This window comes from Hetaerina americana, unplaced genomic scaffold (genome assembly GCF_022747635.1).
Source record: "Hetaerina americana unplaced genomic scaffold, ioHetAmer1.1.p SCAF_1, whole genome shotgun sequence".
NCBI lineage: Eukaryota > Metazoa > Arthropoda > Insecta > Odonata > Calopterygidae > Hetaerina > Hetaerina americana.
In genome coordinates, this window is record NW_027286069.1 from 111239320 (window position 1) to 111263632 (window position 24313).

The 24313-nt window shown below is 38.7% G+C and overlaps 1 protein-coding gene across 1 annotated transcript in view; it reads right to left on the reverse strand.

Moving 5' to 3' along the window:
• LOC139695530 (regulator of G-protein signaling 7) overlaps window positions 1-24313 on the reverse strand; it is a 68400-nt gene that overhangs the window by 41426 nt on the left and 2661 nt on the right. The window contains exons 2-8 of the mRNA XM_071594379.1: window positions 22653-22838; window positions 19439-19535; window positions 16000-16050; window positions 15206-15315; window positions 10325-10441; window positions 5815-5886; window positions 720-971 (exon numbers count right to left, since the gene is read on the reverse strand). Of these exons, the coding sequence (XP_071450480.1) occupies window positions 720-971; window positions 5815-5886; window positions 10325-10441; window positions 15206-15315; window positions 16000-16050; window positions 19439-19535; window positions 22653-22709 (756 nt within the window). The 5' untranslated portion in view covers window positions 22710-22838. The remainder of the gene's footprint in view (window positions 1-719; window positions 972-5814; window positions 5887-10324; window positions 10442-15205; window positions 15316-15999; window positions 16051-19438; window positions 19536-22652; window positions 22839-24313) is intronic.

Consider the following 24313-nt stretch of genomic DNA (forward strand, 5'->3'; position numbering starts at 1 on the left):
GATTAAGCAGGGCAGATTTGGATAGGACTGCCTGCTACTGTTGAGATCAGTGTAAACTTGAACCATAGCATTAAACCAGCAAAATATGTTTATATGTGGGGTTACATTATTGACATAAAGTTGAATGTTGGGAAGCAGGCAATAGTAGCACACAATGTGATTTGTATTTTCATAGACATGATGTTGAATCAGCTGACATTGAGTGGACATGGATGAAGGTTTTACTGCTGTACTATAACCACTTAAAGTACACAGTCTGCTTTTATGAATAAAGGCATTCAAGAAATTGTTTAAATTAATTTCCATGTCTAAGACAATATACCCTATTCCTTCATTGATGAAGCATGTGCTTATTTGCAATGTTTCCCATTGCAATATAAACCTAATCAGTGGTTAGCTCAAATACATGGGTTCCATTTGAAATTCTCTCTTGCCGTTATTATATTATAATAGAGCATAGGACATTCCTGTGGCTGATCGTTCAAGGGATGCCATCAATGTTGCATGAATTTTGCAAGAGCCGAGTGGTATTACCGTAAACATCACAGACTCGGAACAATACTCACAATCTCACGTTTCTCAGTTAACAGAGGAAAGTCATCATGCATACTGTTCTTCTCACCTCAAGGCCTTGGAAATATTTTGGAATAGTTACGCACCCAAGATACCAAAGTGGCATCACAAATTCCAGTGTGGCCCTCGAGGAGGTGCGTACTTACCGAGGCGTGATGGACAAGGGGGTGGCGGTGCTGCGGCATAGAGGGTGAGCGGGAGGAGGCGTGGTGGAGGTGGTGGTGGGGGGGATGCGAAGAGGATGGGGGGGTAGGGGTTGCGGCAGGGGCGGTGGACAAGGCAGGGGCATCCGGATGCTGCGCCTCCCCTGGTGGTGGCCGTGCCACCCTCCAGTGGGCCCGCTCCTGGCTGTCCCGCACCAGCTTCTCCCCCTTCTTGCGCTCCTTGGCCAGCCGCACCTGTAATGGCATTATCCGCGGCATCATGGCATTCGCATCCCCCTTCCACCCCTCCTATGGCGGGGATCCGGTGAAATACATATATTGGCACCAGTCATTGAAAATTAAATACTATAACAATACCCCAGGGTAATTTCAGTGGATATACTGGGAAATATGGAATAGGCACAATAGGGCAGGTGGGGGCGGTTTCCCAGCCAACCTTCAAAGCCTTACCCTGAGCCCCATCTATGCCATAGGAGAGAGCACTTGAGGACTAGGCCATACGAAAGCAATGAATATTTGACCTAGGAGACCATTTAGATTTTTCCAAAAGTCTATCATCTCATGCGGAGAGCCATCGGCTCATAAGATCTAGTTCATGGATAGTCATTCATTTGCATGAACTAGATTGATTATGATGGCCATGAAACAAATGAACAATCGAGGCTACAGTTTCATCACCGGAATATATGACTTTATTTAACCATCTCAGAATTTATTCATGATTACTGACAGTTAGTGGCTAACATGAAGTATGAACTTTTCAATGAAAAATGATTTCCTTTAGTTTACTTAGTGTATTAAAATTAGATGAGGTAACCAATTTCTCTTTTGTGCTTAAATTACTCATAAATCAACTTTTGCTGTCAGTCAAGATATTTTATGCTGAATAATGGTTTCCAGTTTTACTTCAGCTGAAAGTATAACAGTTTTCTTTACAATACACTTTTCAGAATAGCATGAATCATAGGTCAAAATGAAGGGGGAAGTGAACTTCAATATTTGATAACATTTACCATTTGAGTCAGCAAATGTATCAATATGATTTACCTATGAGCGACTGCATCTCATCACTAGTCATGCAAAATTTTGCTTCTTAAGTGAGTCATTTTTTTACAATATTTTCCGCTCATGTGAGGTTCCTATAAGCAAGGTTTCACTGCATGAAAATACACTGAAACCTCATTTCTTAGCCTCTCCTAACAAAACATATCCGGACATTGAATAATTACAATAAATCCTTTTTCAATTCAGCATAACTTCCTTCCTCTCATTATTCCATCTAGCATGCCAATCCTAGTGTGTCTGCCCCAAAAATATAGGACATACAACATGGTACTAGGGGATCAGGATGGTGCGATGGCTTACATACAGGCTTATCACCGAGAGGGCCCTCGAGACAACAAATATATTTCAGTGGTATCCCGATCCCTACTTGAGATGCTTTATGGAGAGCACTTTGGGCTAGTACGACATCCATTGGATTGGGTAGTTTACCTGTGGACCCCTTGGCGCCTTTCAACAAGAGTAGGCTAATGCCAACGCTGGGTTTCCCATCACCATTCTTTTCCCATTAATTCCTAATGGTGCAAATGATCATAGCTGTTGATCACCTCCCATAAAAACTACTGCTAACATGGTACTAGTATGAAGAGGTAATGGAATGTTGTCTGCCTGCTTTCTTCATGCAGTCTGTAGTTTAAGAAACACTATAGTAGAGCCTTTAACATCAAATGTGATCAAGTCGAGATTACTGATGAGTTTTTAAATCTGTAGATTCTAGCATAGAGATATTGGGTTTGGATGTAAGGAATCAACAAAATGACTCAAGACCTTGACAAAAGGAATACTTATGAAGATTTCTTCTGGGTGATTTGTAGGAAGAAGCTTGGGCTCTTGAGATGTAGCAGGTCTAAATTTAAGCCACACACACTGTATATTTTTGGGTGGAAGATGAGGCAGAGGTTGGGAATTCCAAAATACTTCCTATCCAAATTTTTAATAGAAAAATAAGATGTCCAGCCATCTCTCGGGTGAAAGAGAATGAGAGTCCCTTGCTAAAGAGAAAAATTTCACAGGAAATAAAGCATATGGATTAAAGCTTTACAACTTAATTTTTGCAAGGGTCTTTTTTATTTATTTGTTTTAAAATAGAACCACATACAGCAGTAACTTGCCAAATTAAAGTAGAGCATGTAAAAACATATGAGTAAAGATGTATGCACACAAAATCCACAAATATTAACAATTAACAACAGAAATAACAACAAGAAGTCATCATATTATCTACTTATGGGGAGGTGGAAAAGAGCTAGCGAAGTTAATGTGTTGAAGGAAACCAAAAAAGGATTAATGGTGTCTCAGGGTGTGATTTCAGTCGAGAGAGAAGAGACGGAAGAGAGGAGCGGCTTTGGGACTGGGCATGTGGAGTATTGTGGAGTAATGGATTAATGGTGTCTCAGGGTGTGATTTCAGTCGAGAGAGAAGAGACTGAGGAGTGGCTTTGGGACTGGGCATGTGGAGTATTATTGAGTGAGCAGGTAGGTCATGAAGGTGCACTGAAGTTGACGAGGGAGAGCAGTTTGGGGCAGTCAGCAAAAGTATTGTAATAGTGCTAAAATTTAACTTTATATCAGATTTTACCATTTAGTTAGAAAAATTAGAGGTGGGGAGTGAAGACAAAATTACATGTCTGGACCTAGTAGGAAACCATACTTATTGTAAGACAGAAAAGGAGATGTAAAATAATAAAGATGGTTTAGGATAATCCTTTCGGCAGAAATAGAAAGAATGGGAAGCAAGCAGATAGGACGGTAGTTTGAGACATTTTATGGACCAGATTTGTGAAATGGAATAATGAGTGTGAATTTCCACTGAGCAATGAAACGGCCAAGGAAAATTCGGCTATTCAACATCAGGTTTGAAGGTAAGGCAAGATAGGATGCACAGCTATGGACAAATACAGGGCTAAGACCATCAGCCTGCAGAACGATGGTGGGGTTTTGCAAAAGTATTCAAAACCCTCCCGAGGATTGCTGTATTTGGGAAAGGAAGTGATTAAAATTAGAGATGAGGGAGTAAATGCAAGTAATGGATGAATTGGAAGGAGGCTTGAGACATTCAGAAAAGAAATTAAGAAAGAGAGTAGGCCTATCTGATCCTACAGTATTTACATTTTCATGAGAACCTACATCTGGAATTAGAGGATGGTTACGGTGGCGATTAACAAAAGACCAGAACTTTTATGGATTGGAAGTAATAGATAAATGCAGCCCTTGTGTATATGACTCATACTCCTTGTAATCACAATGGATAAGTGATTTAGAGTAACAACATACTTCAGTGAAGGTGCGTTGATTGTAGTTGTTCGGCCAATTTATACATACCAATATATATACACATATATATATTTATTTATACATGTATGTGTTGTGAAGGACAGAACTTTTCTGTCCTCTTTCATGAGAAAGTTGGTGACCACCGAAAATTCGAATCCTAGGGAGTTTCTTTGCTTTTTTTGTGAGTTTCTGTGTTTTTGTCTTTGTCCACAAGTGCTAACTTCATATGCATTATATATATTTTTTTCTTCTCCCAGCATATCAATTCTTTCTAGTTACTGGCTCAAAGTTCTTAGATGGTACTTAATATTTAACACATGGTTTTTTTCATGATGTTTTGACAGGAAATAAAAATTCATGGAAATGCTTGTTGAAATGTTTCACTAAGTGAAACATTTCAACAAGCATTTCCATGAATATTACAGCTGATTTTATTAGAGGTTTCAATACCATTTGACATGTTATCATTCTCTTCTCTCTCATTACTATTAATAGTAATCTACCATTTATGGTAGCCTTTTGATGGGCACAGTCTCATCATTGCCACATTTATTTTCACATAAGAAGACATAACCTGACCCTCCAAGCTACGTACATTAAAACTTTTTCAATTATTAGCCATTTTCTCTCCAACTTCATTCAATCCAGCATGACCATCCTTTAACTCCCCTTACCGTTCTTTTTTTGCTCTTTTTCATTCCAATTATTATTTGTTCCCTTAAATTTTTCCTTTTTCACAGTTTTCAGAAAATAATTGCATAAGTTAAATGAATGCTCATGGACGTATTTTTCATTGAATTCGTCAGCAGAAACTAACCATTTATATAAGGACCTCTTCTCCCATAGTGGGTCGACTTTCTTATATATCCTGCAAATTATACACCACCATGCTGGTCAAGACTTGTGTGTTGCCCACATTACAGGAAACATGTCCTTATTCATCACATTTAGAGTTCAATGCCTTTCAGGCCAGGCCCACCCATAGTTTGGACACACAGTGAGGGTCGAGAAAGACATTTCGTTTGAAATTGTTGGCACTGTTGGATTTATTTCCTACTAAAAAATCAAAACACAGGCATTCATAAATGTTACGTACCATCTATGAACATTGGAACCAGTAATTAGAAATATTTGATGAACAGGGAGAGTATTGATTATGATATGTTGAGTATATTGATTTTATGATTGCTCTCCAATATTAAATTCCTTGAATAAATACATATTTTGGCACTGTTAATGACAGTAATAGTTTCCCAGGTGTTTTTGATCCCATCAATGTAGCACTCCGGTGTGTGGGGCAGCTGGAGATATGTATCATCTTTTTATTGATGGCTAAGTCAACAATAGGTGTTACATAATAACTCCCCAGCTTTGGTATTTTACTGACAGCGCTCTCAATGCTAATCTGTCATCATCCTCAGGGCATTGAGTAGATGATGTCAGGATTGGAACCTCTGCAGCAAATTCCCCAAGGTGGTGGAAAACCAGAAAAACCACCAAGATTTATCTCGGAGAAAACTAAAGATGTATGATAAACAATAGGATTCATAAAAACAAAAAAGATAGAACTCTTAGATGCTATGATGACGCATTCTCCTTAAAAATTAATACAGAGCACCCATGGTAATTCCCTTGCCACAAAATATTTCAATTCCCCAAACCATTTAACATTTCCATCGAGGGGCGTTAAGCAAATAGATGGCATGTGGCATTTGAGCCAGCATCTAGTGCCTTGTACCCACCTGCTCCTCTGCCTGCATCGTTACAAAATCCCACTTGTGCTGCAGGCTCATCTTCAGAGTCCCCAATGCCTCCTGCAAAGATTAGAGAAACTTAAAAGTCTTGTGGGTGCAGAATGTGGCAACAAGGAGGCCACAGCTGATATTTGATATCCTTGTTAAAAAATACAATATGAAATACCTCGGCTTTCTTGTGACTGTTTAATTTTGATCACTAAATTAAAATTTAGGATCAGAAAAGGATTACTTTTAGTAGGTCCCATCCCTCACTAGACAGCTGTTAAAATTTCAGCTATACCCATTACGTGGTTCCATTATACACTAAATAATGCAAAATAATAAAAACAGAAAGGTTATTTCTTCAAAAAAAATTTGAAAAATGAAAAGAAGATATACATCAATATTTCTTTTAACATCATGCCAATTTATGCAACAAATGCCTGACATGTAATCAGATAACAGGTTTTGATTCCTAACATAGAGAAAGTATGAAATTTTTTATGACAAAATCCTGGCATGGAGAAGGAAAGAGTTCAGCCTAATCCCACATTCCTTCAGCGATGCTACTAGTACCTATGTCACAAGAACAGGACATTGCTTTACTTTCATGTTAAATGCGGAGAAATAGATATAGAATTCAAATCAAATTGAACTAAACTTGAGCGATTCAAAATCCAGGAGGAGAAAGGAAGCAAGATGACCAACTACAATTGATAGAGAGTGCAGGGGACAACATAGCCTTAAACGCCCCTGCACATTCATGCCTCATCTTGTGTCATAGGAAGTCAATGAGAGATGACCCATCACGGTCCTTAAGAGAGAAAGATGACATATCATCTATGTAGTTAACAGTGCCTTTGATGAGTGACTGCATTTTGGATTTCTACATTTGGTGAGTCCTGCTGCCGATAAATAATTTATCATCATCATTGTTGAGCAATGCCTATTAAAAATCTAGATTAAATTGAAGACAAGAGATTTCGGTAAGTGGAGAAATTTAAGTCCATGATGCACACACTTTAAGAGAAACTAACAATCCTTCAATGGATTTGTATTTCATTTTATACTTTTTTAGGATAGGACTAGGATAAATTTCTGGAATTTTTTTTCCTTTTTATATAACAATAACAAGGTGCCATAGAGCTAATTAAATAAACTTAACACTTTCTTACCTCATGCTGCTTGATTTATTTAGATGTTGACAATTTAAATATTCTGTATTTTTGCTATTAGTATTATTTAATACTATTTCCACTACACTAATGATGAAGCATGTTATTCAGGAGCATCAGTTTTTGAGATAACATTAACATATATATTACCGATGTAACTGAAAGTAAACTATAAGGTGTTTATAATAATATGAAACAAAGTTACTCATTTCAGTTAACTTGAAATAACTAGTAAAGATTTAGCTTGAAAATAAAACTTTTCAAAAACCTTGTAAGAACTCATCAATTACTGATTTATTTTACTTTTACTTCTGGAGTATACAGGTTGCTGCAGTTATCTTCGGACAAATTTCAATTTAAATTTCCCACCATATCGTAGTTCCACTGGAGGTCGCGATTGGTGTTCTTGAAAGCTATTGGCATCCAGTAAACAGTCATAACCTCAAAATGGCCAAGATGTTATGTACAAGTGTGGAGTACAATCGAAGAGCTGCTATTATCAAAAGTGTTCGCGTTGGGCGTTATATTTCGAAATCGTTCAATTCTTTGGGTACCCCAGATCAACTTTTTACAATATTGTGGCTAAGTATAATGCTTCGGAGAAGTCTGGGGAAGGTTTCCCTATTCCGGTGAGGAAACACTCAGGCACTGATTTCAGAGAAATTATGCAATTTTTTGCGAATTTGCAAATTCTGAAGAATGCCGTGAAACTGAGGATGGTAACTGTGGCCTCGGGGAGTCAATATGTCTTTCAACAGGACGGTGCACCAGCTCAGTCTGGCTAGTCAAAACTGGCTCGTATTTAGTCCAAAACTGGCTCGTATTTAGTCCAAAACTGGCTCTTAGATAACATTGACATGTTCTGGTCAAAGGAGTTCTGGCCCCCGCAATAGCCCGGACTTAATCCCTCTCGACTATTATGTTTAGAGAGTAGTCAAAAGAGTTACCATTAAGACGAGGCACCCAAATGTCACATCTCTAGTACTGCTATCGTAGCAGCATTCACGAATATGGACAGCACTGTTTTAAAGAGTGCGTGCAATTGATTCAGGACAAGATTGGAGGCGGTCATTGAAGCTTAAGGGGGTTACATTGAGTAATGTTACTCTTGACAGGCACCACAACTTGTATGTTAAAGGACTTTCATTTTCATTTGTATTTGTTTTTATACATTTGCTTTTAAACAAAAGTTTCATTTGTCCGGATTAAACAGCTGTACCAGGTAGGTACGCCTTATACAAGGCATATATGTAAGTCAGCAGTGAGAATCAATGGCAAGAGTATAAGTAGTGCATGTAAAAAGATTTGATTGGTATATATACAACATTTACTGACAGTCAGAGCTTCAATATATCAAAATAAAAGGAATGTATTATCTGAGAAAAGCATATGCTTGTTCTTGTCAATGTTATAATGTCCAGTATTTTTTTCCATTTCCGAAATTAAGATGTTATTGAGCAGGCACTCTCTAAGGTAATATGCATTGTCTATATTCAAAACCCTTGGTGATTACTGGACCCTATCACACTATTTCTTCCCTCCCTTTCTCTTCCTCTCCATCATCCACTCTTTGCTGGCCATCTATCTAATTACCTGCTGATGTATGCACTTTCAGGGAGCTTAGCAGATAGGAGAAGGGTTTTATTGCAAGGGATGGAGATCTACTTTTCATTTATAGTCAGGTCAGGGAGAAATACCTTCTGGGTGTGATAGAGAGAATATCCACCATCTCTCAATCCTGACAAACACACATTCCTTTGATATTTAAGCTCACAAATAATATTGGAATGAGTTTGTTTCCTTAACCAATACACAAACCACTTAAGCCATTGTGTCAAAATAACATTAGGTGTCCAAGATAAGAGCGGGAAAGGCACCGCAGTCAACAGAACGTAATATTTTATGTTATCCATCCAAGTGCCTAGGTCAGCATAGAGATCAAAGGGATTTCCCTTACAGGAGGACAATCTGCCTTCCAAGCTTGGTCAGCAGAAGGGGCTTTCTTCCAGCATGTCTGCACTGTCATTGATTTGGTTTCTCTACTGAGCAACACAGTGAACTTTACATCTTCTAATACAAGGCATACTCGAAAAGTATGGGCCGCTAGGTCATTAAAAAACTATATTCATTTGAAAAAGTTTTTTCGATGGTTTTAGTTCCCTTTCCTCAAAACTTATTTCACTTTTTCACATTATCACCATTCACTTCCAAGCACTTCTCCAAATGCTTCACCAGCTTCATTAATTCCTCAGCATACCTGTAGAAGTTCGCCGGCTGGGAATTGAAACAGTTGACAATGGCAGTTGGGAGTTCCTCTTCTTCAAACTTTTGCCAACCAAGCCACTGCCTCAAATGCAAGAAGGAATAGTCACTAGGTTCAAAAGTCAAGTCATCTCAGACTTATCGATAGAGGTTCAAAAATGCATTTAGTTGATCAATAAGCATCTTTGGTGGCCCCCTTGTACACAATATGTGATGCCAGAGTTTTTCCACAACAATCATTTAAATAGAGGTGCATTCAACTAGAGGAAATTTACTATCAGCCAGAGCACTATTCGTCAATCAGATCGCAGTTCTGTTGTGTGTTCTATATTGAGCCTGCCACTCCACTCTTCATCGTGCACATTTGTAAAGCCTTTTCTGAAGTCTCGATACCGTCGTCTATCTTCCCCTTTCACTCATTGCTGAATGTCCATAAACTAGGCACAACTCCTGATGAATATCAGCAGCAGACGATCCTTTTGTACACAAAAATCAAATCAAAGCACACTCACTTTGGAACTGGCAGGGGCAACAACTTTCGTGGACATTATTATCTGCACTCACTGACAGGCAAACAATTACAGAATATTAGATTATTTAACTTTAATAAACAAGCCCATTATTTTTTAATATACCCCATAGTTCTTCAATGTCTGCTATGACACCATGATTGGATATGACCACACATCTCCTGGTGAACTTGATAGGTAATTATTTCCCCCTCAAGGATGTTAAACTTCCTCATAAATGGATCATACTTTTGCAGCACTTGAACCCATACACAGTCAACAGTGACCACATCCATGGGAGACCCCTGTACATACATCTAGCACACTTTCATCCATTTTAGGGGCTCAAAACCCACCTCACAACATACCACAGTGTTGATGGAACACTGCCGCGGGGTAAGTGCAACAACCCTTAGTTAGCTCCGAGATTAAGAAGTCCTCCAGGCAGCCTTAATCAATTTAATTCTCATAATATGAAACAAGGGGAATGGGCAGAGGTTTTAGCACTGTCAGTGGTTTTATCAAAAGGAGAAGGCATCCCTTTTCGCCTCTGACTTCACCAAAACTTACCACTTCGTAATCCTCGAGGCCATGCTTCTGCTTGTTACGGAGGGATCTCTTTGCCAGGTAGATGGCGTACTCAACATTGTCCGGGCAATGACTCTGCGATGGCCAGTAGTATGGCGTCTGGAAGGAAAGGCTGTTTATTACCCATCTGCAGATAGAATTTACAAGGATCAAGGATGCTAAGGAGTAAAGGAAAAGCTTCATGCTTGAGTGAATTCCAGATTTAGGGTACACAGTTTTTTGGCACTCAATACCCAAATGTGCATATACCATTTGAGAGAGTGACCACTGAAATAACTATAGTTTTTAACTATCTGTAACCATATTGCTGAAATAAAATGAATGTTTGCAATGAACAACTAACTGATGGAGGAACAAATAGTACACACTGAATTATTAGGAAAAATTGACAAAACTTACATGTACCCCTGAAACTATTTACAGGTTTAAGAAAATGAGGGAGGAAGAGTTTCAAGGAACTAATTCTAAGCATCTATGAGGGAGGAATTTGGCTGGAATCTTACATTAGATTAGCGTCCCCTTCCCAAAAAAGGGAAAGTTAACCATACATGAAGATAAGAGAAAAAAGTTTGACTTCACTCACAGATAAAATGGTATTAAGAATCATCAATAAGAGTATGAAGAGGAACACCACAGATTACTTAGGGGATATTCAGTTTGGGTTTAGGAAGGGGAGAGGCGGTCAAGATGACAGAGCAGTAATGACATCAATATTTGAGAGGAATACATGTAGAATATGATCAAGGCAGTATTTAATTGAGTAGATTTGGTAGAATGAGTAGATTGAGTAGAATTAAATGATGTATTGTAAAATATAGGAGTAGATTGGAGGCATAAGAGACTAATCCGCAACCTGTACATGTCTCAGACTGCTACCAGGTGCAAGTGGTAGATGGAGAGTCCGTATGGGCAGTGTTAGGATGATGAGTGAGTGACGGCTGCCCATTATCACTGGTGCTTTTCAATGTATACATGTAGGGAATGATAAATGAGGCAAGGGAAGAACTGGAAATATAAATCAATCATCAATCAATCACCATTTAGTGAAAATTTTAATCAAATTCTGAACATAGTTTTTAAAATGTCCCCGGAGAAAAATTTGCAGGAAGACAGTCATAAAGGAATAAAAATAACAGTAAAAATGAATAGTACGAGGGTGGTTCAATAAGTACCCATGTTTGACAACAAAGGGCATTCCTGAGGGAAGTTTATGTTATCATCGTGTGCTGCCATCTATCAAACGACGGCGAAACAAATTTCAGACTGATTTAAAAGTTAGTTTGAATTTGGCAGCCATTCGAGTATGACGAGTTTCATGATTTTCGCTGAGATGGCAAAGAGCAGTATCGTTCGGTAATTCACTTTTTGTTTTTGGATGGGAAGAAATGCGAGAGATTAAAAGCAAAGTTGGATGCTGTTTATGGGGACACTTTGCCATCTATGACCACAGTTAGATATTGGTTCAACGAATTTAAACATGGGTGAACATCTGTTTTTGATGAGAAGCAACCAGGATGCCCGGCAGACGTGGTTACTGAGGAAATCATTCAAAAAGTCCACGCCATGATTCTCGCTGATCGACGAATGAAAGTGTTCAAAAAAGCAGAGGCGTGGGTGTGTCAAACAGAATTGCAATTAATATTTTACATGATAAGTTGGCGATGAAAAAATTGTCGGCCCGATAGGTGCCGCGATTGCTCACGGTGGACAACAAGCTGATCTGGCTGTCAACTTTGTTGTCGTTGCCAAACTGCATCAACTACGCTATGAATTGCTGCCGCACCCCCCATATTCACCTGATCTGGCTCCCTGTGACTTTTTCTTATTCCCTAACACGAGGAAATGGCTTACGGGAAAAAATTTAGCTCAAAGGAGGAAGTTATCGCCGAGGCAGAGGCGTATTTTGGAGAGTTCGACAAATCCTATTTTTTTGGAGGGGTTAAAAAAATGGCTGGAATGTTGGGAGAAGTATATATCTTTCTAAAAGGGGACTATGTTGAAAAATAAAAAAAATATTTTTGAAATAATGGTTTCTTCATTTCTAACATGGGTACTTATTGAACCGCCCTCGTAAAATCTTTGAAAAGCGAAAATAAAATATGAGCATGGCTGGTCTTCAGTTAGAATGCACATACAATTGGTCTAAATCAGTAATTTGGACAATCCCCAAGAACAGGATTAAGAAGAGATATGCTTCAGAGGGATTGGCAAGAATATCTATGCAACGGATATGTTTCCTCAATAATGTTGACAAGTTGCTTCTCATAAGAATAAAAGAAAAGCAATTTCAATCCGACATTATTACGAGATTATCATTTGTGAGAAGGCAAAAGTGACTTCCACTGACCTCGTTAAGAAGGCAATAGGATCATCAACGGCCAAAGAATATTACCTAAATGGGGCAGAGGCTATGCATGCTACAAATTTATTTGATGATAATGCTGTTTTGCATTTCCACAAAATTTTGAAGGCTTTGCAAAAACAGATGCCTCAATAAAGTTTTCTAGTAAGAATGAATTATGCATGCATCATAAGTCATAAGCTAATTATTTGAATACTTTTTGGTTTTCCATACATCAAATTAGCATTTCAGGTTGGTTGAAACTGCGATAGAATAGAAGATGAAGATCATTCACAATCCTAAACAATGTACATACTATTTTCTTTGAATAACCCAAATGCATAATTTATTTTTTTTAGAATTGAACACACTATGTTATACATTTATTTATAAAGTAAAAATTGTTTTGCTTTAAATAAGTGTTTTACTTTATCAGTAAGATTCCCGAACGAATTATGTTTGTTAAGTGAGGTTCAACTAATTTGAAAATGTTATATTACATGTAATGTTTATATTAGGCATTTTGATGTAGAACCTAAATATTAAAGTGGAGTGAATTGCATAATTATTATAATATTTTCAGTCCATGGGTGGCTTTTAACACTTCTCAAAAATCATAAAAAGGGCTAAAAGGTGAAAACAACAAAATGGAATAACATTCCCTCTGTATTACTCGTGCCATACTACTTGCATAAATAGTTTGAAAAAATTTAAAACTTGCCCTAAACAACATTTTGGCCTAAAAAAAGGTTAGGATCTGTAATCAGCCATGTTTGTGTCAAATTATCTCAAATGTAAAATTTGATATCAAGTTATAATTATTTGAGAGGAAAATACTATTTGTACACTTTTGTTTTAGGCAAACTTGGCCTAATTCCTGTGGGAAAATCTTCCATTAAAGCATGCACTTTGTAATAAACACAAATGTTAGGTTGAGGAGGCTGCCATTTCAAATGTCTATGAGCAACAATTTACTTCCACCACTTTGAAATATTTGAATACAGCTTCATAATTAGATGTTTTCGTTGGATTGCATGGTTAAATACAGTTCATGTCCCTCTAAAAATGATGAAATCAGCCAGGATACATGAGTATAATAGTCTTCCATAGCCTTCAGGATGGTCAAAAAATATTTTTTAATTTATTTTACTCCGCTTACACAGACGTGGTAGTCGAGTGCTGAAAACTGATCGGAGAGCCTGGGCTTGACTCCTGGGCGCCCTCAGCTCTACCCAAACTGTGATTTTTTGGGTACATCTTCCTGGGATTCCATTGGTGGTACAGGGAAAGGAACTGAACCCTTCCCTGATGTTTGCATTTCACACTCCATATAGGGTTTAGGGCAGGTATGGGATGAAAATCAATATTAATAAACAAAGGTTGTGCGATTTTCTAGAAAGAAAAAGGCTAAGCTAAACATTAAAATTGGAAGGCAAAAACTAGAGCAGGTAGAACAGTTTGCGTATCTCGGAAGTGTTTTGGACCAACACGGTCAAAGTAGTAGGGACGTAAGGAGAAGAATTGCACTAGGCAAGGAGGCTATCACAAGGAGGATGGAGTCGATGACCGAGACGTTGAGTAAGGATATTAAGAAAAGACTCGTAAAAACTTTGATATGGAGTGTAGCTGTGCATGGCACTGAAACGTGGTCATTGAAGCAGGAGGATAGACGTAGATTGGAGGCTTTTGAAATGTGGGTGTGGAGAAGAATGGAGAAGGTGAAATGGACAGAGAAGAAAACAAATGAGGAAGTACTTGGTATGGTGGGCTAAGAGAGGGGTTTGTTAGGAGAAATCCTATGGAGGCAGGAAAAATGGATGAGAGGCATATTGGCCGGCAGTGGGATGTTGAAGACTGTAATTGAGGGGAGAATGTTCGGCAAACAAGGAAAGGGAAGGAACAGGATAGGGATGTTGGATGGAAAGAAGGGAGGAAGAAAGTACTCAGAGATGAAGAAGGACCTGATATAGAGTAGGATGCTGGATTTTGTGTTTTGTTGGGAGTCACAAAATATTTATTTGGTAGCCGTGTCATCCAAAAACCTACACTAACCGGTAGATTACCTAATAATAATAGGGCTTAGAATTGAGTGAGCTCTACCCTTACCTATCAAACCGACCTTTGGGTTGAAAACTGTGTTTTTATTTGCTCACATGTTGGGGTAGTTCTATGTCAACTTTAAGGAAAATCAAAAAAGGCACAGCTTCACCCTTAGAATGATCTTACAAGGAATGATCCTCGAAACTCAAGAGATCATTTATTCTAATATTGCAAGGTGTGGTGCCATTGCCCATCACTCAATGGCAGATAGAATTTTCATGTAGTGCTACATAACATGAACATAAAATACAATAGTAGAGTAAAGAGACCACACCGGCAAATGAGCACGTGAGGAATGGCATACCAAGAAAGGAATAAATTGGACAAGGTTGCTGCATTCCAGAAATTATTAGTTTTCAAAGATGGCATTGCAGTGTAGAAGTTCTACAGTGAAGAGAATTGCTACCTTTCAGAACCCTCACCTGAAATCTGTAGAGGGAACTGTCATCCTTCACGCTCAGGCTCTTGGTGTCACCAACAGGAAAGAAGTATCCGGACTGGCAAAGGATGTTGGCCAAGTGAACAGCTTCCACTGAAAAAAGAAGGGATCAGCATAAACAACAGGATGAAAAAATTGGTTATGTGGTGCTTGCATTGCATTGCATAGGAACCTATAAAAATGTATGTCGTGGGCAACAAAAAATAAATCTCTCCCCTTAAATCCCCAAAGAGGAAAAAAGTTTTTTTCCTAATTACTATTTCTTTTAAACTGCATCCCATGTCAAAACATTAGCTCAGAGTGATACGAACTTCACCAACAACCATTCAAAACCAAAAGTAAATATTCGCTCTCATGCTAACAATATTTTGTGTTTCCAAGAGCATACACTGGTGCCATCGTGTCTCTGTTCTCAGGCATCTTCCTCCCGACTCTTATTTGTTTTGCTCTTTCCCCAGACTGCTCTCAAATCATCTCCTTTCTTCACTTCGGAGAGGTGAAGAAAGGAGACGACAGGCTCACATATATCCCAACATCTCTCACTTCCAGAGAGGAATCAAAAATTCATGGCATAAGTCCCAGCAAGACTCCTCAAGAAAATTCCATTGACAACAAACTGCGTTCATGTATTTAAAAATGATAGCAGGCGAAAATAAGAAGACAGAAACAAAAAGCTAGTATTGCTTTATCAACTGGCATCCAGAAGAAGAGGCAGACATATGGGTTTATAGGCTTTCGCCAAAGGATGCAGTTTAGAGGGTCAAGTGACCTGCTTACCAGAGTCCTCAATGCAGAGCCGCTCCATCAGCCACTCGATGAGATCATACCCTGAGTGACAGGAGAAGAAAGAAGTGAAAGATTAGTCAAACCATCAATCCAACAATCTTAGCAATATAAACATATATCATTACAGATAATCTCTCCGTTTAGGTAGGTTTTGGATGGACACAAACTACCAAATTATTCTGTTGTCTCTTCTATCAAAACACAACCCAACAACCTACTCCACAACAACACCCATTTCATCTGTGTATTTCCTTCCTTCCTTCATTCCATCCAGTATCCCTATCGTATTCCATCTAACATCCCTTTCCTATTTCTACCCCTTCCTTAATTGCCTAACATCTTCCCCTCCATCACACTCTTCAACATTGCCAATCAATATGCTTTGCATCCATCTTCCCTGCCACCTTATGATTTCTCCCAACAATCCCCTCTCTTTGCCCACGAAACCTAGCTCTTCCTCATTTATTTTCCTTTCAGTCCATAAAATAAAACAGTTTTTGGCGTGACTTGGAGGAAAATCTTCATATTGAAATTGAAAATAAACAAGTTGGCTTTTCCACAAAGAAAATTTTTTATTTACAACCTGGGTTCTGTTGTGGTAGAGCATTGTCAAGAAAAAATACAGGTCAAACACAGAATATACATCTCTGGATAGAGGGGAAGAGGAGGGAGGGAGGAACGGATTGGTTGAGGTAGGAAGAGGGGGCTGAAGGTTTATGGTTGGAGCCGGGTATTTGTGACAGGTAATGGGCAATGGGCCATTCTCCTGGTTCATATTACCCATTCCCCCACTCCTCTGCCAACTAACTTGACGCCAAGCAAACCTTTTTCAACATTATATTAATCCCTCCTCCCAGCCTGCTAATTCATCAATATTACCAATCCTCCTTCACCCCCTCTTCCTACCTCAACCAATCCTTTCTTTCCTCCCTCCCTACTCTTCCCCTCCATCCTGTATATACTGTGTTTGACTTATATTTTTACCTGATGATGTTATACCACAACGAAACCTAGGTCGCAAATAAAAAATTTTCTACGTGGAAAAGCCAAGTTGTTTATTTTCAATTCCTTTCAGTCCATTTCACTTTCTCAATCCTTCTCCACAACCACATTTCAAAAGACTTCAATCTACACCTATCATCCTGCTTCAATGACCAAGTTTCCGCACCGGACAATTCTCCACATCAAAGTTTAAATGAGCCTTTCTTAACAGCCACACTCAACGTCCCTGTAATCAAGTCTCTACACCTTTGGAACCTTCTTTGCCAAGTGCAATTCTCCTCTCAATGTCCCAACTACTTTGACCATTTTGGTCCAAAATACTTCAAAGATACGTTAACTGTTTCACCTGCCTTGGTTTTTGCCTTCCTACTTAACATTCAACTGAGCCTTAATCTTTCAGGAAAACTGCATAACCTTTGTTTAATTTATATTTATTCTCATTTCACAATTATCACACTGAATTTCCAATGCACTCACAATGCTTACAACCCCTTGATTGATTGACAAACACAAGTTTAGTCATCAGCTAACCTATCAATTGTACGAATTCCCCGCTGACTTTCATTCCTATCTCCAGTTCTTCCTGTGCCTCCTTAATCATTTCCTCCACATATATGTTGAAAAGCAAAGGAGATAATGGACAAACCTGGCTTACACCTCTTCCCAACACTGCTGATCCAGACTCTTCGGCAATCTGGGACATGTACAGGTTGCCAATTAGTATCCTATTCCTCCTATTTTCTGCAATATTTTCATTACTTTTTCCTAATTCACTCTATGAAATGCCTTTTTGTAATCTATGAAACAGTCACATACATCCTGATTGTTTTCTACATTCCTCTTGATTAGTGATCTCATTACTGCTATGGCATCACATGTGTCTCTGCCCTTCCTGTACCCAAACTGATCCTTCCCTTAGTCATCATTTTCCCTGCTCTCCATCTTCACCTTGATGATCCTGAGAACCACTTTAACTGCATGCAAAATCAATCATTGTTCTATAGTCATCACATGATGTATCCTTAACCTTTTTTCGAATAAGAATCAATTCTGATCGTCTTCTGGCCTTCTAGTCTGAAAGTCTTCTGCCCAGATAACCTTCTCACAATCGCTATGAATTAGTCCATTAAGATTCTTCCTCCCACATTTTCTAAAAACTCTCAGTAGTTCTGCAGGAATGCTCTTTAAAAATGACTTCAAAATATTTTTTCCCTTGGATTTATTTGATTAAATTACCCTCTGCACTTTTTGCTAGTACTGCTGACAGGATGCAGCACCAAGAGGGTTAATGCCCTTTCTATCTCACCATCAAGTAAGCCTGAACCGAAGATATCTTCTTCTACATCATATTCTCTTTCTGTGTCCAACCCTGCTGATCTAGGTTCTTTACCATACAGTTCTTCCATATATCACTTTCATCACTAAGATCTATTCTGGTTCAAATAATATTTTTCCCAACTTAACACAAATTATAAAGAAATATTTTCCCTTCTTACTTACTGATAGTGTTATAACCTTAAATAGTGCACCAATTTCACCCTTCCTCTGCACACTTTCTATTTCCCCAACCTATCTTCTGCCATGCTTCTTTTTATTTATTTTTTACCTATTTCAATTTATTATTTAACTCTTTGTACTTCCTTCTACCTACCCCTGTACTCACATTCTTCTATTTCCTTCCCTCATCTATCTTTCTAATCATCTCATGAGTAATCCATGTTTTCCTGTCTTTTTCGTGTTTACTACTCCTATAGTTTTATTTGCAGCCTTCAGTATCCCTTTTTTGATATATTTCCATTTTTCCTAAATAGTTCTCAGTTCTTTTCCCTCATTCACGATTTTCTCTTAAGCCCGCTGATACTCCTTCCTTGTCAATCCAGTTAATACTTCTACTTTCCATTCTAACCTGCTGCCCCTGCCTTATATTTTTGAAATGGTCACTTCACTACATGACAGCTAAATTGTGATCATAGTCTGCATCCGCTCCCAGGGACCTAGGCAAATTGATCACAACTGTTCTTAAATCTATGCCTAACCATAAAATAATCTAACTGATACCTTTCTGAGTCACCTGTCATTTTCCATGCATACCTGCGTCTTTTGTGGTGTCTAAAACAAGTGTTGGTGATGATTAACCTTTTCATTCAATATTATTGCAGCCCCTTGCTAGCTCTCATCCCCTATTTTCCTGAATACCCCGAGTACATTTTTAAATTTCAATTGTTGCATTCAAATTGACATCATTCCCCTTGAAATACCCATTGAAAATGAGGTTTGCAAAGTAAATTTAAAAAACTGAATAGTATAATGACTTAAATAACTGAATCCTACAGCATTTGACAGGTAATGCGCAGGTTTTGGCAATGACTGACTATTATTGCTACTATACATTGAAACGCTTCCACCATTAACAAGATACTCTGCTCACCCATGAAGGCAGATGGGATGGAGGTGAGGAAAACTTTCTGGCTGCGGACCGGTACCCCTGTCTCTGGGTCCTGCATCTCCCGCACCAGTGCCTCCATCTGGAATGAGAGAAAAAGAGGGGGATAGAGGGTTAGAAGGGGAGCCAGAATGTGCTGCACCCTAGGGCTGCAACGAAAGGCATCAGGTTGTTGCCACTTATTTCTGATCGGAAAACAGGGCAACTAGAAAGGACAGAATCTATGGTTTCCAGATCAAAAATTGAACTTTTTCCTATTTGTTTTTCAAATTTAAATATGTATCATAGATAAGCTCCCAAAATCATTTTTAAGGGTTGCATTTCATAATATTATGTTGAGAATTTTCAGAGAAACATTTTGTCACACAAAAGAGCATGAAACTCCCTTAAAATTACAAGTATTTTCTCAGACTAGAGAAAAAATCCACAAACAACATAAGGAATTGGAGTAAGGTTTGGACATTGGTGGTGATCATCCAAATGGATGAAACAGAGCACAGGTGTGGGAAATAAACTGAGTTCAACATTCCACGAATACACTGCAATCACCACATCTTATTTTAGGAACTTACCAGTTGAGGTAGGTTTTGGATGGAAAAAAACTACCAAATAATTACATTAATTAATAATAATTGACAACATCTTAGATTATTGGAAACAGATTGATACCAAGTTATTTGTACACAAATTCAGGACATTTAGGATACTGTACAGGACTTTCAAGGCTCTCATGGCACATAGCCACGCTGCAATATTCCCTTAGTCCACGTGATACAGAAAAAGACTCATTTTTTCCTTCATGTCTTTTCTTTAAATCTGACTTGTGAGGAAAATGAATAGACCACATCAAAGTATTTTGAGAAAAATGGATGTGGGATGTATTGTTTAATACTGCATTATATGACACACATACATAGGACTGAAATTCAACATCAAACTGTTCCTTAATTTCATATACTTTCTACCTAACTTCATTCTGCCCAACATGCACCCCCGATTAAAATTCTCAGCATCCATCTTTCCTGCTTTCTCTGGATTTCTTCCAGCAATCCAATCTCTTCCCTAACCATATGAGGCACTTCCACGTTTGTTTTCCTTTCTGCCCACTTCCAATTTTCCCTCCTCCTCCACACCCACATCTCATCATGCTTATCATTCTGCTGGTTTGGTTGGACATGAGCTACCAAATAGCACAGCAATAATTTCCTTGCCTCTCCCAACAAAACACAACCCAACATCCTACTCAACGATAAGCCCTATTTCATTGCCATATATTTCCTTCCTCTCTTCATTCCATCCAGTATCCCTATCCTTTTTCAACCCCATCCTCGTTTGCCTAACATTCTCCCCTCTATCACAGTCTTCAACATCCCACTACCAATCAACATGCATTGCATCCATCTTTCCTCCCTCCTTTGGATTTCTCCCAACAATCCCCTCTCCTCCCCAACCATACCCAGCACTTTCTCCTTATTTTCCTTTCTATACTAATTTTAAACTAAAATTACTCCCCAATTTACACCTGGAAGCATCATATTCAATGAATTTGATGGAGGCTTCATTTTTGATATCACCTACTCATTGTGAAATCACCCCTCCCACTAACCCTAGCAATGGCAGGCAGTTAACATGTAGACAGATAGAAGCTGCAGGTGCCAAGCAGCATCACCAGGAACTGAACCCAAGCCCTCCAGTCAGAAGCTGAAGTTGCATCCCAAGATTTAGAAATTATTTCAAAAGTAATAATTGCATATGAGGCTCAACAACACAATATTTTATTCAGCTACTTGTTCTCCCTGATAGGGAATCATAGCCTCCAAAATTAAAAATTTAAACTCTTAAGGATTGATGATGTAAATAAATAATTACAAATTACAATCAAACACAATCACAAGGACAGAATCTGAATAATCTTTAAACCTCAAAAATGGAAAAAACTTCATACAATGCACACACACATATTCATGGCCTGGGTTTGATTCACAGGCTCCCCCCACTATGGGCACCCCCCAGCTTCCACACACCCAAAGCTGTGTACCTCAGCAAAGTGTAATCAGGCCGTAGCTTCTCATGATTTTTGTAAACGATTTGAACCGCTAAGTGAAAAATATGATTAGGATGTTCACAGTTGAAATGGTGATTTACCCAGAGATATCTGGGGATAAGGACTGTTTAAATCCAGCACAGGATTTAGATTGCATTACTAAATGGTGCTCAAAATGGAGATTGTCATTTAACTTAAATAAATGTTCGGTGGCAAATTTCTTTACAAGATCAACGGGATTTGTTGAGAAATTAGCTAGAGTTGACCTTGAAGTAGTTGATACGGTAAAATACCTAGGTGTTAAAAGTCATTAAAGAGATAACTTGGGGTACCCACATATGAAAAAACTGCATGCAAGCATATAAAAAATTGGGATTTATTAGATGCATTGTTGGCAGATGTGACTACAAGGTCAAGGAATGTTGTTACCACACTCTTGTAAGCCCTGATTTAGAATATGCATCTAGTGCATGGGATTAACCTTTAAAAGGCCTCATTCATGAAATTGAGAAGGTTCAATACCGGGCAGCCTGTTTTGTTAAAAACTATCACATTATAACAAAAAAGTCACATTAAAGCTTCTGGAGTTGGGGTGGGAATCATTAAAAGAAAGATGATACAATGCTAAGTTGAACTTACTAAATAAATTCAGATCCGCATGTTTCAGCTCCGAGGTCTCAAAATAATTTGCACTCCAACATACATTGGTCACTTGGATCATGTTTACAAAATTTGGGAAACAGAGACCAGAACTAGCAGACTCAAGAACTCCTTCTTCCCATGGACAATACGGAATAGCAACTGTAGGTTTATATATAGACATCAAAAATTCCACTTGCCACCCTCAGTGTTTAGGGAACAATTAGTTCTACTCAAATGCATGCACTTTCACTATCCTTGAGTGTTTTGTTGTCAAAACCCTTCTGGCATGACCGCATGGGACTGCCATTAAAGAATGAAGGGCTTGTTACAGGATTGCTTACTCTGCTTTGTTTGTTTTTAAGTTTCCCCATCCATCCCTCATCTCTCTCTCTCTCTCTCTGGGAGGGAGCCTCCCACTGCCTGCAGCAATTTGTCACATTCCCTACCTTTGTCCTTGGGGGCGGAGACATTTTATGTCTGGGCCTGGAAGGAGTTTCCACCTCAAACCCTCACCTTGGAGAACACTAGGGGCCTCTGGTGCATCTCAGTGTCGTCTACTGGCGGTTCCATGGTGGTGGAGGGTGGCTTGGGGGCAGCCACCTTCCAGATAAGGCCTGTCTCTCCTCCCTCCGCCACTCAGTGGTAGGTGGCAGTCAAACCTTGCTCCATTTGGTCCTCCGGAAACTACCACTGTCTACCCTGTAAGTGGACGGCATAAAGCTCTTTAGCTATCCAGGGCGTTGACTGTGGCAACTTAGCTCGGATAAACCACAAAGGGTAGTTTTAAAATCTTAGACTATCAACCTCAGACCTGTGTAAGTAAAATTAAAAATGGCAAAGATTTATATAATTAAATCAATATTCCTACATTCATCATGAATATAATATTAATATGGTGACTTCCATATGTTTCAGAAAAATGGAGTATTTTGTTTGTAATGTATTTGGGGGATTGAGATGGTGCGGGGGCTAACGTACTGGCTTCCCACCCTGAGGGTGCGGGTTCAAATCCCGGCGGTGTTGAATATTTTTCAGTGGTATCTCGATCCCTACTTGAGGTGCTTTGTGGAGGGCACTTTGAGTGAGTACGCCATCTGTCGGATGGGATGTTAAACTGCGGACCCCTTGGTGCCTTTCATAAAGAGTAGGCTAATGCCGACGCCGGGTTTCTCTCCACCCTTCATCCTTTCCTGTCCATCCCCTATGGCGCAAATGACCTTAGCTGTCGGTCGCCTCCCCTAAAAACTACTACTGAAAGTATGTCCTTATCCCACTTAACAGACATAACTTTCCCAAAGAACTCCAAAGCATGTAAAACATCGCCTTGACCTTGTACTGTATCTGAGAAAGGTCCTATCACTCAGCATAGCCATCACCCTAGGCTACAGTACCAATCACACACACAGATTCCTCAAAAAACTAGTTAAATCCACCTCTACCCTTTCTTCAATTTCCAACAAAAATACACTGCATTTCCTTTTTATCTTGTATTATTCATCAGCCTTTCCTCTACTTTTGAGAAACACAGTATATCACTTTCTTTTTTGAACAACTTGATTTTCCATTTCAAAGATGGTATGCCTACTCAGAGGAAATACGGTATGCACCAGATTCAATAACCCTGCCATGATATAAAACATATATAAGCAAAGCATGAACTCCTCATTACATATAAGGAGCATTTAGCACAATTCAAACACAGAACAGAAAAAACCAGCATCACCTAACATCTACGGCCACTTTACCTTGAATTCAAAACAATGACAATACCATGCATATATTTCTCACTGTACGTGTTACTTATGAAAAAATCCAGGCTTCATTTTTGCCTAACTCCTCTACATTGTGACTTCACTTGCAGGAGACAATGAACATTTAATTCAGCAGTCTTTTGCTGTATCTAAGAAAGGTCCACACCACTCATTTTCACTTCATCTTTATAAATTAGCCATTAATATACAAAAACAACCCAATTTAATTACATTTAAAACTGTACATAAGAGGATGCTGTTAATCAGGTGCTAATACAATATGATGGGTTTATGAATGATAATTTGGGATTGACAGCTGTATTACATGAAAGGGTGTATGTAGAGTGTAGCAGTGCATTTTTTCTAAATTTTACTGAAGATATATTTTCTTGCATTATTATCAATTCCATTTTCTGTGTATCT